Here is a 17785-nt window from a genome sequence, read left to right as displayed (position 1 = left end):
CCTTGGTCATTCTTTGCCCAGACTCATGCAATTTCACTCTGCATGTGTGACTTAATATTTCAGCAAAGACTCAAAAGGACTCCTATGCTAACCTCTTGGAGCTCTTTCTCTGAGTGGCTTCCTCATCTGATAGTACTCTTCCCCTCATTCCAGTTGCCTCAGCCTCTCTGAATGCCAATCTCTCTTACCTCAGCAAGACAGCCATTCTCTGCTTGGGATCTCCATCAGTGCACCGCAATCTAGGAAGAAAGCTGGGGCAGCCCATAGGGCTCATCTCATGCATTTCCCTTCTCTCAGGGACTGCAGTCCTGTACTGCAATATCTAAAAATTTTTTTCTTATATCTTGTTTAGTCTTCTACTTGTTTACTGAAGAAGAGTTAAGTCTGAGCCCATTTACTCCACCATGACTCTACATATATACTTTTATAACTTCTCTTGTTATATTATTAACATGTTTACATCAATACATATACTTCCTCAACATTATTTTTAATGGTTGAATATGGTTGTACCATATAAATCTAATTTTTGTAATTAATTCCTTATTCCTAGAAATTTAAGGGTTTCCAAAGTTTTATATTTCATGAATAGTACTGCAATGAACATTTTCATATTTCCCCTATACTTTATTTTCTTCAGGTAACTATTCAAATAATTGAGTCACAAGGCTTGCATATTGGTAAAGTTTTGATATTGACAGAATGTCTTCCAGAAAGATTAATTTACACTCCCATTCACAGTATACAAATTTACATTTCTTTTAAAACTATTTAGTAGAAAATCTGCATTAATTCAACCTTTTTTTTGGAATGTTATGTTGTGTGCCAAGCACTGTGCTAAAAAGATGAAAACATACAGATTAATAAAGACATTAATGCTGCTGAAACGAATTTCAAGTCCTTTTAGGAAAACAGATATGTACAGAAACAATAAAATAAAGTTATAATATAGGCATGCACAAAATACCAAGGGTAAGGAGAGCAAAGATGACAATTTCTGCCAGAACAGTTTGTCACAAGTGTCTAAACTGAATATTGAAGGATGAGAAGTGGGGTCATCAGACAAGCCTGGGGAGGTACAGAGGGGAGAGCATTCCTGGCAAAGAGAACAGGATATGTGGTGATGGCAAGGAGAGAAGAAGCACTACCTACTGAGAAGCCATTAAGGAAGAGGTAAGGAATCTGTAGAAGATAAACCTAGAAACGTTTTCAGGGTCTAAGTCATTAAGAATTTTGTATATCTTGTTAAAGAATTTGGATTTTATCCTAAAGACAAAAACATAACCAGATTTGTATAAGGAAATAATATTTTAGTGTCAACTTAGAAGATTCATTAAAAGCAGTAAGTTAGGGCAGAAATATTAGTTATTAAGTTATGGCAATAGACTAAAGATAATAGAATTCTGAAATAAGGAAATATATGGACTACATCTGTTAGCTTTTCGGGAGACAACTGATGAGCTTGAAAGCTGACTACATAGTGGAATGAGGCATATCTATGAGTCAAAAGTGACTCTTACTTCTGGCTTGAGAAACTGGATGAGTTGGTGATACCATTCATCAAGCCTGGGAATATGAGAAACAGTCCAAGTTTCATCTGACTAACTATACCCTTATTCAGAACTGAACATTTTACAAGACAGATTCACATTCACATTATCGTGAGTTAACATCATGAATTGGCATGATCTACCTTTCCAACTGCTCGATTTCAAAGTGAAGCCCCCCCCTCAACCCCATTACAGGTGTAACTTATTTTATCAAGCACTGAATGAATCTGTGTTTTTATTTTACTGCAACTCGAATCCTGTATCGTGTCGTTTAAAAAATATTTAGTAATCTTAATCCTTAAAATTAATGTTAAAATTGTTAATCATTAATGATACTTCATTATGGACTCCAATTTCATTTTTTAATTCATTCTAATCTTCATGAAATTGGAAACTGAAGGGTTTTTTGATTCTATCATGGGGTGCCTAAAGATTCCAGTGGTTCCAACCTTTGTTTGGATCCACAGCTGAGATCGGAGAATGAACTGGACTATATAGTTCCTGTAGTAATCTTTAATAATAATAATAATGTAGTAATTTTTAATATTAATTTACTAATGCTAATAAATGGAATCAAATATTTCATCAAAAGAGTACCATAAACATTCAAGTGCAATTAAGAGATGAAACCTTATGATTGATTACCAGCCCCAGAAGACTCTATTTTACTTCTTTTTGTTTAAATCTGAGAAAGAGGGCACTGCTGTCACTCTCCCTCTGCATTTTCATGTTATGCCCTAGCATCCTGTCACAGCCAGTATTGCTATGGTTAAGGAAAAAAGGTGTGTCTCACAGGTAGAAAAGAGATTTCTAATAGTCCCAAGCAACCCAGATGTCTTTCAGTGAGCGAATGGATAAACTATTACACATCCACACCATGGAATGCTACTCAGCAATAAAAAGGAATAGTTACTAAACAACTTGGATGACCCTTGGGGGAAATTAAGCTAAGGGAAAGAAGCCAATATCAGAAGGATACATATTATATCACATTTATATAACATCCATGAAAAAACATATAATAGTGGAGAACAGATTAGTGGTTGCCAGGGTTTAGGGACTGGGAGCAAACTCTAAAAAACATCCTATAAAGGGGTAGCATGAGGGAACCTTGTAGTGATAGGACAGTTGTATAATTTGAGTGTGGTGGCAGTTACATAAATCTACACACGTGATAAAACTGCATAGAGCTACTAAATACACACACTAACACACACAAAAAAACTTCATAAATGCGTCAAATGTATTTTGAGTTGTTACCCTTCCCTCTTTCTTGAAAAAGACAAATCCTTTACCTGTGTCGCAGTTTGACAGGCCTTCGTTCGTTAGATCAATCACAGAATCAAGTTTCTTCTTCTCTTTAGCCTGAAAAGTTGTTAAAAAAATAAGACTGCCTCAACAGAAAATGTTTTTTAAAATAAAACACATATCATTTAAAATTACCATTTAGAAGCTAGAGACTGAACATTCTAAAAGTCTTACAGCTTAATTTAACTCTACTATGAAAGAGAAGCTCGTGAAATGCTATATGGTTTCTGTGAATATAACTAAGCAGAGTCTAAATGAGTTAATTTGGTAATAAATATGGTTGTGAAATATGTTTATCATTAGCTGTTTGCTTTTTAATGTTTAAGCTGGACTGGAACCTGGTCACGCTAACTAGGAGACATTAATCTCTCAGAGAATGAATCTCCCAAAGAATGAATGACAAAGATGAGTCATCCAACAGGTAGCAACACTAAAGTTCCTAGAACTAACATATTCAAATAAACAATATTCAGAGACAATATTTAGAACCTACCATAGCTTCAGTTTCAGCATCAGGTGAACTGTTAGAATTTCCTGATGTAATTTTTCCAGTATCTGAAAGAAAATTATTAAAATATGAACATTTGACAAGTTTATTAACTATTAAATATTTATGGACTTTGTAATATGTGAATGCTGAAACAATAATAATGGGGATGCTAATTAACCATTATATAATCATAAGAAATGTAACTCAATCGACTTTACTTATTCCAAAAACCAATGAACCAGTCCAAAAAAAGCAAACTCTAATTTTGGTTCAAAAGATTTTTTCGTTCTGTAACTTTACAGCTATATTAGTAACTCTTTTTTGAGTATCTATCTGTAAACTACTATAGCATTTGAGGAAATAACTTGGAAATTTACACATTTTTTATTCATAGTATCTTTAGACTAGACCACCTGAGATGGCTGAGGAGGATTCTTCACAGAACCAGTAAAAGCCTCAGATAAATGCTTAATATCCCTTAACTATTTGATTTACAATGTTAACAGCCCAAATCATGGTGGCAATTAAGTAGCTATATAAGTGCAGACAAAGCTTTCTGAAATTAAGATGCAAATTAAACTCTCTAATATATAGTAAAAATGAAAAGGAAATGGGGAATTTTGAAGGAGAAATTATGAGCCAAAAAAGATAGCTATTTTAAGGGAAAGGAAATTTATTGGAAATCTAATGTTAAAGATTTTTACATTAAGTGTAATGAGAAACTCTAAAGAGTAACAGAAGTATTATTTTTAAAAGTTTAAAAAAATCAAAGATACTAAAGATTAGCCAAACTTTAAATCTTAAGTAGACTTTAACTCGATAAAACAAAAGACAAACAAAAAATAAACCATCACTATCAGCAACAAGACCAGAGTAAACAAGTACAAATAACGGATATGAAAGGTAAGTAGTTTTATAATTTACAAAGCCATTAAACACAGTAAAGAAACAAAAGGCCATAAATTGATAAACACAAGGTTAATAAGAAACGTCAATTTTATTAAGCAATCACTGATTTACTCAGGTAATATTAATCACAGATATAAATTAAACATTTTTGAGAGTAGAATTAAAACTTTTATTTTATTAAAAGATAATATTCAATTCTCTATTTTAAACAAATACTGATTTGAGGCTTTCTGATTTGATAGGTCATATTTTAAGATACCTGTTGGATCTGATGTAATTGGAATTGTCAAATTAGGACCTTCCACAGAAATCAACATGACATCATCATTACTGAAATAAATAAATAAATAAATTAATTAATTAAATAAATGTGATTATGCTGAGACATGCAATCAATGGTTTTAATTCTTCTAATTTAACATTTCATAACTGATATGTTTTAATCTAACAATGGGGAGGATGTGGAATGAAAATGATAAAACCAAGTACCCAAGAAACCCTGTGTATAGCCAATTATTTACATGACCAAAAGTTCATGATATACAATAAACACAGACCCTTAAAACTTAGTTGAGGGCTTCCCTGGTGGCGCAGTGGTTAAGAATCCACCTGCCAATGCAGGGGACACAGGTTCGAGCCCTGGTCCGGGAAGATTCCACATGCTGCGGAGCAACTAGGCCCATGTGCCACAACTACTGAAGCCTGCACACCTAGAGCCCGTGCTTCACAACAAGAGAAGCCACTGCAATGAGAAGCCCGTGCACTGCAACGAACAGTAGCCCCCACTCGCCGCAACTAGAGAAAGCCCGCGCACAGCAACGAAAGACCCAATGCAGCCAAAAATAAATAAAATAAATTTATTAAAAAAAAACTTAATAGAAATCCATTTACAATAAATCCAAATGTATGAACTATAAGTATTCAACATATATAAATGTACAAAACATACAAAAGTCACTCTAGCACATATACTTGCCTTCTTGAAAATGAAACAATGTATAAAAGAAACTGATTAAAACTGTTACTGATGTAGAACTATAAAAAATAAAGATATTAAAAAATTAATTCTGCCACTACTCTACATTATATCACTATAGTAGCAATATTTACTATGCATTTACTAAACTGAGGCAATGATGATAAATGATGCTGATTATGGTTACAGAATATTCTGAGTCATGAGACCGTCTTTTGCTCCCATTTGACCCCGACTCCACTTTTTTGAATTTGACATTTAAAATCAGAGTTTTTGTTAAGAAAACATTGACACAAATTTCAGTAAGCCCATTTAATTTGCTACATGAATTTTCTATACACAGGGTTGTACCATTTTCTTATAGATGTTTTATAATTTTTAGCCTTTGTATTTGGTCTATGATCCATTTCAAGTTATTTTTGTGTATGGTGTAAGAGTTGAGGTTCACTTTTCCCCTCTGGTTATTCCAACAACAGTTGTTGAAACAACTCTCTCTTCCCCATTAAATTACCTTGGCATCTTTGCTGAAAACCAATGGACTCTATATATACTCTCTAATTTGTCCATTGATTTATATTTCTATCCTTATGCCAACACCATTCTCTTAATTACTATAGCTTTTATAGTAAGTCTTGAACTCAGGTAGTGTATGTCTTCCAACGTTGTTCTTTTATAACACTGTTTTCACCTTCTAGGTCTTTTGCATTTCATACAAGTTTATGATCAGTTTGTTACTTTCTACAGAAAGGATGCCATGATTTTGTTTAAGGGTGCATTAAATATACAGAACAATTTGGGTGAAGTGACATTAACAATGAATTTTCTGATTTGTAAACATGGCATATCTCACCATATATTTATATCTCCATTAATTTTTCTCAGCAATATTTTGTACTTTTAAAAATTATTAAATAAGTGGGTTTTTTTTTTACAGCAGCTTTAGGTTTACAGCAAAATTGACTACAGCGTTTTCCCATATACCCCCTATCCCTCCCACACACAACCTCCCACAAAATCCTTTACCAGTGGGTACTCTTGTTACAACTGATGAAACTATGTTAACAACCCCCAATCATTTGGGGGTAATCATTACCCCCAAAGTTCATAGTTTACAATAACATTCACTCTTAGTGTTAGGACATTCTGTGGATTTTGACAAACATGTAATGACATGTATCCACCATTACAGTATAAAATAGTTTCACTGCCTTAAAAATCCCCAGTGCTCTGCCTATTCATCCCTCCCCACCAACCTCTGGCAACATTTGATCTTTTTACTATTTCCACAGTTTTGCCTTTTCTAGAATGTCATATAGTTGAAATCATACAGTATACAGCCTTCTCAGATTGGCTTCTTTCCCTTAATAATATGCATTTAAGTTTCCTCCATGTCTTTTCATAGCTTTATAGCTCATTTCTTTTTTTAGCACTAAACAGTATTCCATTGCCTGAATGTACTGGGTTGGCCAAAACGTTTGTTCGTTTTTTTCTGTAAGATGGATCTAGTAGTGCTTAGCTGTCTTTAACTTCATTCAAAACAATTCTGTTAGACTGTATTGTGTCAGCTGCCATATCAGCATGAATTTTAAAAAACTTATCAAAATTGGTAAATTTATGTGAAGCCATTTTGATATTGAGGATGGAAGAAAAAAGCAACATTTTTGACACATTATGCTTTATTATTTGCAACTGAAATGCAAAAAAAGATTTGTGCAGTGTATGGAGAAGGTGCTATGACTGATCGAACACGTCAAAAGTGGTTTGCAAAGTTTCGTGCTGGAGATTTTCTTGCTGCACGATGCTCCACGGTCGGGTAGACCAGTTGAAGTTGATAGAGATCAAATCAAGACATTAATTGAGAATAATTAACATTATGCCAGGCAAGAGATAGCCGACACACTCAAAATATATCAAGTGTTGAAAATCATTTGCACCAGCTTGGTTATGTTAATCGCTTTGATGTTTGGGTTCCACATAAGTTAAGCAAAAAAAAACTTCTTGACCGCATTTCCACATGCAATTCTTTACTGAAACATAATGAAAACATTCCATTTTAAAAACAAACTGTGACGGGTGATGAAAAGTGGATACTGTACAACAATGTGGATGGAAGAGATCATGGGGCAAATGAAATGAACCACGACCAACCACACCAAAGGCCAGTCTTCAACCAAAGAATGTGACGCTGTGTATATGGTAGGATTGGAAGGGAGTCCTCTATTGTGAGCTCCTTCCGGAAAACCAAACAATTCCAACAAGTACTGCTCCCAATTAGACCAAATGAAAGCAGCACTCGATGAAAAGCATCCGGAATTAGTCAACAGAAAATGCATAATCTTCCATCAGGGTAACGCAAGTCCACATGTTTCTTTGATGACCAGGCAAAAACTGTTACAGCCTGGCTGGGAAGTTCTGATTCATCTGCTGTATTCACCAGACATTGCACCTTTGGATTTCCATTTATTTCAGTCTTTACAAAATTCTCTTAATGGAAAAAATTTCAATTCCCTGGAAGACTGTAAAAGGCACCTGGAACAGTTCTTTGCTCAAAAAGGTAATAAGTTTTGGGAAGATGGAATTATGAAGTTGCCTGAAAAATGTCAGAAGGTAGTGGAACAAAACGGTGAATATGTTGTTCAACAAAGTTCTTGGTGAATATGAAAAATGTTTCTTTTATTTTTACTTAAAAACTGATGGAAACTTTGGCCAACCCTCTACCACATTTGTTTACCCATTCACTTACTGAAGGACATCCTGGTTGCTTCCAAGTTTTGGCAATTATGAATAAAACTACATTTTATATGATTCCATTTTCTCTCCTTTCTTAGCAAACTATACTTCTGTATTTAGTGGTTGCCCCAGAGTTTGCAATATACATTGATAACTAATCCAAGTCAATTGTCAGATAATACTATACTGCTTCACAAGTAGTACAAGTACCTTATAATAACAAAATATTCCTAATTCCTCTTTCCTGTTCCTTTTCAATCATTGCTACCATTCATTTCACTTATATATAAGTGCGTGAGTGCAGCACGCACACACACACACACACACACACAAGCATACATAATCAAATACATTGTTGCTATTAATTTGAACAAACTCTTGTCAGTTAAATCAATTAATAATAAGAAAGATAAAACATTCTATTTTATCTTCACTCATTCCTTCTCTGATGATCTTCCTTTTCTTTATGTAGATCTGATTTTCTGACATACTATTTTCCTTCTCCATGAAGAATTTTTAACATTTCCTGCAAGGCAGATCTACTGGCAACTAATATCCTAAATTTTTGTTTGCCTGAGAAAGTCTTTATTTTTCCTTCACCTTTGAAAGATAATTTCACAGTGTAAAGAATTTTAGGTTGGTAAGTTTTGTTCTCTCAACACTTCAAATATTTCACTCTACTTTATTCTTGTTTGCATAGTTTCTAAGGAGAAGTTGCATGTAAGTCTTACCTTTGCTCCTCTACAGGTATGGTGTTTTTCCTTGGCTTCTTTCAAGATTTTAGCTTTGATTTTCTGAAGTTTAAATATGATATGTCTAGGTGTACTCTTTTGGGTATTTATCCTGCTTGGTGTTCTCTGAGCTTCCTGGATCTGTGGCTTGGTGTCTAACGTTAATTTGGGAGAAATTCTTAGTCACTGTTACTTCAAATATTGCTTTTGTTCCTTTCTTTTTTCTTTCTGGAATTCCCATTATGCATATATAACTCCCTTTGTAGTTGGCCTAAGTTTTTGGATATTCTGGGTTGTTTTTGTTTTGTCTTTTATTTTCTCTTTGCTTTTCCATTTTGGAAGTTTCTATTGTCATATTCTTAAGGTTGGTGATTCTTTCCTCAGCCATGTCTATTCTACTAATGAGCCCATCAAAGGCTTTCTCCATTCTGTTAGTAGTTTTGATCTCAAGCATTTCTTTTTCTTAGAATTTCCATCTCTCTTCTTACATTACCTAACAGTTCTTGCATTCTGTCTACTTTTTCCATTAAAGCATATTAATCATAGTTTAAAAAAATTCCTGGTCTAGTAACTTGAACATTCCTGCCATATCTGACTCTGGTTCTGATGCTTGCTCAGTCTCTTCAAATTGTGTTTTCTGGTTTTTAATATATCTTGTAACATTTTGTTGAAAGGTAGACATGATGTACTGGGTAAAAGGAACTATGGTAAACAGGCCTTGAGTAATGCAGTGGTAAAATGTGGCAGAAGGGGAAGCATTCTACTAGTCCTATGATTAGGTCTCAGTCTTTTAATGAGCCTGTGCCCCTAGAGCATGAAATTCACTAATGCCTCTCAGTCCCCATACCCCTCTTAGGTGGGGCAGGATGGCTAGAGGGGGCTAGAGTTGGGTATTTCTCTTCCTCCAAGTGGGAGGCTGGAGGTCATAGGTATTAGATAGTTCCTTTCTCCCAGGTAGGTTAATCTCTGGTAATACTTTCTCCGGAGGACAGGCCTGTTAAGAACACAGTGCTCTGGTGTATTTCAAAAGCTTCTTTTTACCTTGCGCCCTCCTGGAAGCATGAGAGGATTTTTCTTCAATATTCACTGTGAAGATCAGTAGAGCTCTAGAGGTAAAACTCACAAAATTGTGCCCTGCCCTTACCTGGACCGCCCCCCACCCCTTGGAGTTTTTGTCTCTGAGATTTATTTACTCTGAGCCTCCAGCAATTACAATTTAGGTTTCCCTACCCCAGCAGTGGTTGCCACGGAGGTTTTTGCTCCACTTCCAGGACGTTTTGATTCTGTTTCCGCCTGTTTCTCTCTCCAATTTGGGTGGCAGTAGTTTGCTCTATGACCTTACTTCTCTGGTGGATCAAAGAAGAGCGGTTTTTTTCAGTCTGTTCAGCTTTTACTTGTTAGTATGGAGTGATGACACCTTACAGGCTGGACCAGAAAACTTAAGTCTACTTTGTAGTTTTGAAGTTAGGTCTTATATGTATTTTGGTAATTTACCCCTATGAATATCATACTCTTTGATATTATTGTAAATGGTATTAATTTAAAATTCCAACTGTTTGTTGCCTGTACACAGAAATACTATAGACAACCAGTATTATATATATAACATATATATACACACCACATAGTACAAAGGAATAGTGTGATATATACACACATATATTCCCTATATAGAAACAATAAAATATTTTATATTTATCCACATATTTATAATTTCCAGCACCCTTCATAACTTTACCTTTGCATAGATCCAAATTTCCATCTGATATTATTTTCCTTCTACCTGAAGAAACTCCTTTAGCATTCCCTGTAGTGCAAGTTTGCTGCTGATGTATTCTTTCACTTTTTTTGAGTATGAAAAAGTCCGTTTTCTTGTAAACGTCTGAAAGATATTTTCACTGAGTGTAGAACTGCAGAAACTGTAGACAGTTCTTCTTTTAATAATTTAGAGATGTCTCTCCATTTCAGTACTTTAGAGATGTCTCCTTTTTGACATCTCTAAAGTTTGAATAGTTTACAGTGAGAATTCTCATCTTATTTTTTGTTCCTTTCTATGTAATGTGTCTTTTCTCTCTGGCTGTTTTTAAGATTTTCTTGTCACCATTGATTTTTAGCAATCTGGTTATGATGTGCTTTTCCTTTATGCTTCTTCTGCTTAGCTTTGTTAACCTTTCTTTCTTCCTTTCTATTTATGGGTTTAGAATTGGACAGATTTTAGATATCATATTTTCCTGCCCCCTGCCTAGTGATGACTTCAATGATATATACATATATTAGACTGCTTGATACTGTTCTACAAGTCTCTGATGCTCCATTCATTTTTTTGTTAGTCTTTTTTCTCCCCATGCTTTTGTTTGAACAGTTTCTGCTATGTCACTGACATTTAAAAAGCCAGTAATTATTCTGTTATTAATCCTATCCAACGACTTTTCACTTTATTGTCTTTCTTATCTCTAGAAGTACAATTTGGGTCTTCTTTTTTACATCTTCCATTTCTATCATGTTGACCTTCTCCTCTATGTTGCTGGATATGAAGAATATACTGATAATTGCTATTTTATGTTGTCTGCTAAGTCCAACAACCATATTAATTCTAGGTCTGTTTCTATCATTTTGGTTTTCTCCTTGTTATGGGTTACTCTTCATATTTTGCATGCTTGGTAATTTTTTTTTAGACGTCAGACATTGTAAAATTCACACTGTTGGATGATGTTTCATTTCATCAGAGTTGCTGGACTTTGTTCTGGCATACAGTTAAATTACCCATGATTAGTTTTGACTCCTTTGAGTCCTTTTAGCTTTCTGGGGTAGGTCCACTGGAGTCTTTTAGTCCAGAATTAATTTAGCCTCACTACAGCTATACCCATCCAAGGACTCTACCTGTTGGTGCATGCTAAGTCTCTTCATTATAGCCAGTGAGAAAGCAAAATGTTCCCAGCCCTGTGCAACCTCCCAAAGAATGTATGGCCTTCTTCTTTTCAGTGGTTCTTGCCCCAGCCTCTTGTAGTTTCATGCTTTGCACATATAGATCTGTATTCAGCCAATGATTCAAGGGGTTCCCTTTGCAGATCTCCAGAGCTCTACCTTTATGCAATTACCTCTCTTCATTGCTCTGCCTCACAAATTCTAGATAATTCATATTCTCCAATATCTGATCTAAATGCACCAAGACCACCAGGCTGTTTGGGCTCCTCCCACCCCTGCTTTTCAACTTGGGAAATGCCTCCAGGCAGAACTGGCACAATGGTAGGGTGCATTTCTTTTGTTTCTTTTCTCACAGGGATCATAATTGTGTGCTCCCTGTTGAACAATGTCTAAACACAATTTCTTTTCTTTAGTCTAGTTTTCTGGTTGTTTACAGCAAAAGAACAATTCCTGTGCAGTTAATACTTCATGAGCAGAAGGATACATTTCCCACACACTGATTTCCATTTTGTGAAATCAACTGTTTTTCATGTGCATTTTTAAACAGATTTAATTCAATAATTTTTTCCATATCAAATTTATCAATAAAAGATTCTGACAAAAGCTATTATTTCTAAGTTCAATTAACAAAAAAAAGTTCAGATCTAAATTTTATCAATAATATTTTACTCTTCTACTCATTTTTGGCCTTTAACACAACTTACAAAGTTTATTTTGTATATACTTTCTTCTACTAGTATTCAATAATAGTCATATAGTGGATGAAACACTAATAGCTGTATTTATTTTGTTGCTTAACTACAAGACAACTATAAGCAATTCTTTTCATTACACTATAGTCAAAATCTCTTATCAATCTCAAAATTCTTCATTTAATATTTCTAATGTTTTAAATATCTTTATTTGCTGCTACAGTATATCAAATATAATGTTATTAAGGAGTCTAAGACATTAAGCAGAAAGACTTTACAAGTCAGAGTGAAATTTTTGGCAATCTCATTGGAACTTTGGGCTGAGGAGGTAAGGTAAAGATTTAGAAGCCACCAAGGCGGAGAGGCCCTGGTGAACACTCCAAGCTTTCAGCTGGAATCCATTAAGGGCTACATCTTAAAAGCCAGAGTGAACTAGATATAGAAGGAGACTTACCAAAATAACAACAGGCCTGAATTTATATCATTACCTGAGCAGATTAGGTGACCAGGCCCTACTCTACCTGCCAGAGAACAGAAAAAATCTTGTCTATAGAAAGATATTATTCAGAGCCTCACCAATTCTTCAGAAACTATCAAGCACACTAACAGACAGAATCAAATGACTAGGAACAGAGAAAAACAATAAAAACATATGTACAGATGATTGAGGTACTGGAGTTATAAAACAAGGACATTAAAAAAAAAACTATGATGAATAGTTTTAAGAATACTGAGGAAAGATGGAGAAAATAGTCAAAACCAGATGGAACATTCATCAGAAAAGCAAAATCTATGAAAAAAAGATTACACTGAAATTAAGAAGAGTCGATACATATAAAGGCACTATTATGAAAGTGGAAAGACTTTGAATGGGAAAAGATACTTGTGGTCAATATATCTGATAAAAAACTTAAGATAGGCAACTCAAAAGAAAAACATGCAAAAGTCTTAGAGAAACTTTATGAAAGAAGATATCCAAATGACTAACAAATATAAAAAAGGGCTTAATTTCATTGTTAGAAGGAAACAAATTAAAACAAATACAGGCATACCTCAGAGATATTGCAGGTTTGATTCCAGACCACAACAATATTAAGCGAATGTCAATAAAGTGAATCACTTGAATTTTTTGATTTCCCAGTGCATATAAAAGTTATGTTTACTATACTATACTGTGCTGTATACTGTACAGTAGTCTATTAAGTGTGCAATAGCATTATGTCTAAAAAACAATACATACCTTAATTTTAAAATATTTCATTGCTAAAAAATGCTAACCATCATCTGAGCCTTCAGTAAGTTGTAATCTTTTTGTTGACGGATGGTCTTGTGTTGATGCTGATGGCTGCTGACTGATCAGGGTGGTGGTTGCTGAAGGCTGGGGTGGCTCTGGTAATTTCTTAAAATAAGACAATGAAATTTGCTGCATGAATTAACTCAACCTTTCACAAGTGATTGGTTTTCTGCAGCATGCAATGCTCTTTGATAGCATTTTACCCACAGTAAAACTTCTTTCAGAGTTGGAGTCAATCTTCTTAAACCCAACCACTGCTTTATCAACTAAGTTTATGTAATGTTCTAAATCCTCTGTTGTCACTTCAAGTCTTCACAGGATCTTCAAGAATAGATTCCATCTCAGGAAACCACTTTCTTTGCTCATCCGTTAAAGTTTATCATGAGATTACAGCAATTCAGTCACCTTCAGGCTCCACTTCTAATTCTAGTTCTCTTGCTATTTCTACCACATCTGCAGTTACTTCCTCCACTGAAGTCTTGAACCTCTCAAAGTCATCCATGAAGGTTAGAGTAAACCTCTTCCAAACTTCTGTTAATGTTTATCTTTTGACCTCTTGCCACAAATCATGAATGTTCTTAATGTATCTAGAATGGTGAATCCTTTCCAGAAGGTTTTCAAATTACTTTGCTCAGATCCATTGAAGCAATCACTATCTATGGCAGCAACAGCTTTACAAAGTATTTAAAATAATAAGCTTGAAAGTTGAAATTACTCCTTGATCCATGGGCTGCAGAAAGGATGCTGTGTTAGCAGGCATGAAAACAACAATAATCTCATTGTATATCTCCATCAGAGCTCTTGGGTGGCCAGGTGCATTGTCAATGAGCAGTAAATTTTTTTTTTAAAATAAATTTATTTATTTTTGGCTGCATTGGGTCTTCGTTGCTGTGCGTGGGCTTTCTCTAGTTGTGGCAAGTGGGGGCTACTCTTCGTTGTGGTGTGCGGTCTTCTCATTTCGGTGGCTTCTTCTGTTGTGGAGCATGGGCTCTGGGCTCTAGGCACACGGGCTTCAGTAGTTGCGGGACATGAGCTTAGTTGCTCCGCGGCATGTGGGATCTTCCCAGACCAGAGATTGAACCCATGTCCCCTGCACTGGCAGGCGGATTCTTAACCACTGCACCACCAGGGAAGTCCCCTTTGAGCAGTAAAGTTTGAGAGGAATCTTTTTTCTGAGCAGTAGGTCTCAAACATTCAATTGAGTAAAATATTCAGTAATTCAAGCCTGGATATGCTGTCAGCCAGGCATTGTTGTTCTACTTATATAGCACAGGCAAAGTAGATTTAGCATAATTCTTAAGGGCCCTAAGATTTTTGGAATGGTAAATGAGTACTGGCTTCAACCTAAAAGTCACCAGCTGCACTAGTCCTCAAAAAGAGAGTCAGCGTGTTCTTTGAAGTTTTGAAGCCAGGCATTGACTTCTATGTAGCTATGAAAGTCCTAGATGGTATCTTCTTGCTATGTAAGGTTGTTTCTTCTACACTAAAAATCTTTTGTTTAATGTAACCACTTTCATTAATTATCTTTGGTAGATCTTCTGAATAGCTTGCTGCAGCTTCTACATCAGCATTTGCTGCGTTACATTGCACTTTTATGTTATGGAGATGGCTTTTTACCTTAAACCTCATGAACCAACCTCTGCAAACTTTTTTTTCAGCAGCTTCCTCCTCATCACTCTAAGCCCTCACAGAATTGAAGAGTTAGAGCCTTGCTCTGGATTAAGCTTTGGCTTAAGGGAATGCTGTGCCTGGTTTGACCTTAAACTTCCTCTATATCAATAATAAGGCTATTTCGCTTTCTTATCATTCACATGTTCTGGAGTAGCACTTTTAATTTCCTTCAAGAACTTTTCCTTTGCATTCACAACTTGGCTAACTATTTGGTGCAAGAGGCCTAGCTTTTGGCCTATCTCAGCTTTCAATATGCCCTCCTCACTAAGCTTAATTTCTAGCTTTTGACTTAAAGTGAGAGACATGTAGGTCTTCTTTCACTTAAACATTTAGAGACCATTGTAAGGTTATTAACTGGCCTAATTTCAATATTGTTATGTCTCAGGGAGTAGGGAGGCCTGAAGAAAGGGAGACACAGATGGGGTCAGTGGAGCAGTCAGAATGCACACATTTATTAAGTTTGCTGTCTTATATGGGTGTGGTTTGTGGCAACCCCCCAAAAATACAATAGTGACATCAAAGATCACTGATCACAGATCACCATGACAAATCATAATGGAAAAGTTTGAAATATTGTGAGAAAAAAAAATACTGTGAGAATTGCCAAACTGTGACACAAAGTGAGCAAATGCTATTGGAAAAATGGTGCCAACAGAACTGATGCAGGGTTGCCATAAACCTTCAATTTGTATAAAACCACAATATCTGTGAAGCAAAATAAAGCAAAGCACTAAGAAACAAGGCATGCCTGTATGTGATGCTATAAACACGCCAGTGTGGCTAAAGTGGAAAAGGCAGATAATACCAAGTGTTGGCAAGGATACAGAATAACAAAAACCTCATATACTCTCATTGGGAGTGTAACTTGGTACAACTTCTTTGGTAAAGTATTTAGTAATATCTATTAAACCTGAAAATACACATACCCTATGACCTACCAATTCCACTTCCAGTCAAAGGTCCAACAGAAATGTATCTATGTACATTCACCAACAAACACATAAAGGAATGTTCATAGCAGCACTAATCATAATTTCCCCAATCTGCAAATAACTCAGATGTCCATCAACAGTTGTGAATGGAATAAGTTGTGGTATATTTATATGATGGACATTATATAGCAATGAGAATGACCAAATTATTGTTGCTAAGCAACAGCATGGATGAATCTCTCAACACATAAAGTTGGGCAAAAGAGGCAAGACACCACAGAGTTCATTGAGTATGATTCCATTTATATAAAGGTGAAAAGTAAACAAAAACAACTTATGGTGTTAGAGGTTAGGATGATGTTTACTGAAGTCAGTGTGGTAGGGGTGGGACTCGTGACTGGCATGAGGCAGAACAGATGCCATTGGTGTTGTTTTTTGATCTGTGTGACATTTACAAAATGTGTTTACTTTGTCAAAATTCACCAGACTATACGTTTACTGTTTGTGCAGTTTTCAGTAGGTATTATAGGTCAATTGACTTTATTTTAAAAATTATGTGTCTGTGTATGTATGTATGTAAAGCTGCTAATGCTTATCCTGAGAAATTCATTTATACATCTACACACTAAAGATTGGAATTCCACGAGCATTTAATGATACGTAACTTTCATGAAACTGTTCCACTGACTGCTTCCAATGATGGCTCTTTTTTTAATGAACCATATCTGGGAGGAAAACTGAGTACACTGATGATTTTCATGGTCTTCTAGATGCACCTATATTTCTACTTGTATTCTACCTTGGAGAAAAACTTCTGTGTCTAAAATCAGTAATTAAAATTCTCCAGGTAACGTTATAATGTAGTACATAGTTCAATACATGGGATCTGGAGACAAAACTGTCTAGGTCTAAATCCTGGCTGTGTTTGGGGGGCAGGAAACTTGGTTTCCTGATCTGTTAAAGAGGGATATGTAATAAACATAAGATTAAATAAGTGTTAATAATGAGTAGGAAGGAGCACATGAAAAACAGTGGAAAATTTCTTATAATACTATGGCTGGTAAGTACTTTTTTCTCCTTTGTATCTCTGTAAACATTTCTTCACATGAAATTCAATGCAAGACTTATTTTTCAGACAATATTAATGTTTCATTCCATCAACACTGGTGAAGTGGTCTGTTCTTGGGTGCCTTAGACCTTGATGCTTACTTTTCCTCTTTGGAAAAGATTGCATATGAAAGCATTTTCTTTCTATTTAAGCAAGTTCCTTCTTCATCAAATATGTGTTCTGGTCCACAGGCCTTCTCTTCTATGAGCTTCTTCAGCTCAGCTGTTACTGCCTTTCCCATTTTCTTCACATTCTAAAAAGAAAATGCTTAAACTTCTAAATCGAACCATGACTATAGACATAGAAAGTTAGTAGTGGCACTAATTCCTTCAACACTTGGGGTATCAGAAGACACAATTATAAAGCCTCCTGGCTTTCTCTAGAGTTATAATAATGGAGAGAAAATGGATCCAATGAAAAGAGGAGACTGGAAAATTTAAAAAACTGAAACTAAGAACTAAATACATGA

At 35.2% G+C, this 17785-nt stretch overlaps 1 protein-coding gene across 3 annotated transcripts in view; it reads right to left on the bottom strand.

Moving 5' to 3' along the window:
* Positions 1 to 17785, bottom strand: part of ATF7IP2 (activating transcription factor 7 interacting protein 2) — a 59611-nt gene that overhangs the window by 13886 nt on the left and 27940 nt on the right. For all 3 annotated transcript variants that reach the window (XM_036825875.1, XM_036825877.1, XM_036825876.1), the window contains 3 exons: positions 4517 to 4587; positions 3352 to 3413; positions 2846 to 2915 (listed from right to left, as the gene is read on the bottom strand). In XM_036825875.1, coding sequence (XP_036681770.1) covers positions 2846 to 2915; positions 3352 to 3413; positions 4517 to 4587 — 203 coding nt within the window. The remainder of the gene's footprint in view (positions 1 to 2845; positions 2916 to 3351; positions 3414 to 4516; positions 4588 to 17785) is intronic.

This window comes from Balaenoptera musculus, chromosome 15, assembly GCF_009873245.2.
Source record: "Balaenoptera musculus isolate JJ_BM4_2016_0621 chromosome 15, mBalMus1.pri.v3, whole genome shotgun sequence".
Taxonomy (NCBI): domain Eukaryota; kingdom Metazoa; phylum Chordata; class Mammalia; order Artiodactyla; family Balaenopteridae; genus Balaenoptera; species Balaenoptera musculus.
Note: the sequence above shows the minus strand (reverse complement) of the source record. Positions and strands in the feature narration are given on the sequence as shown.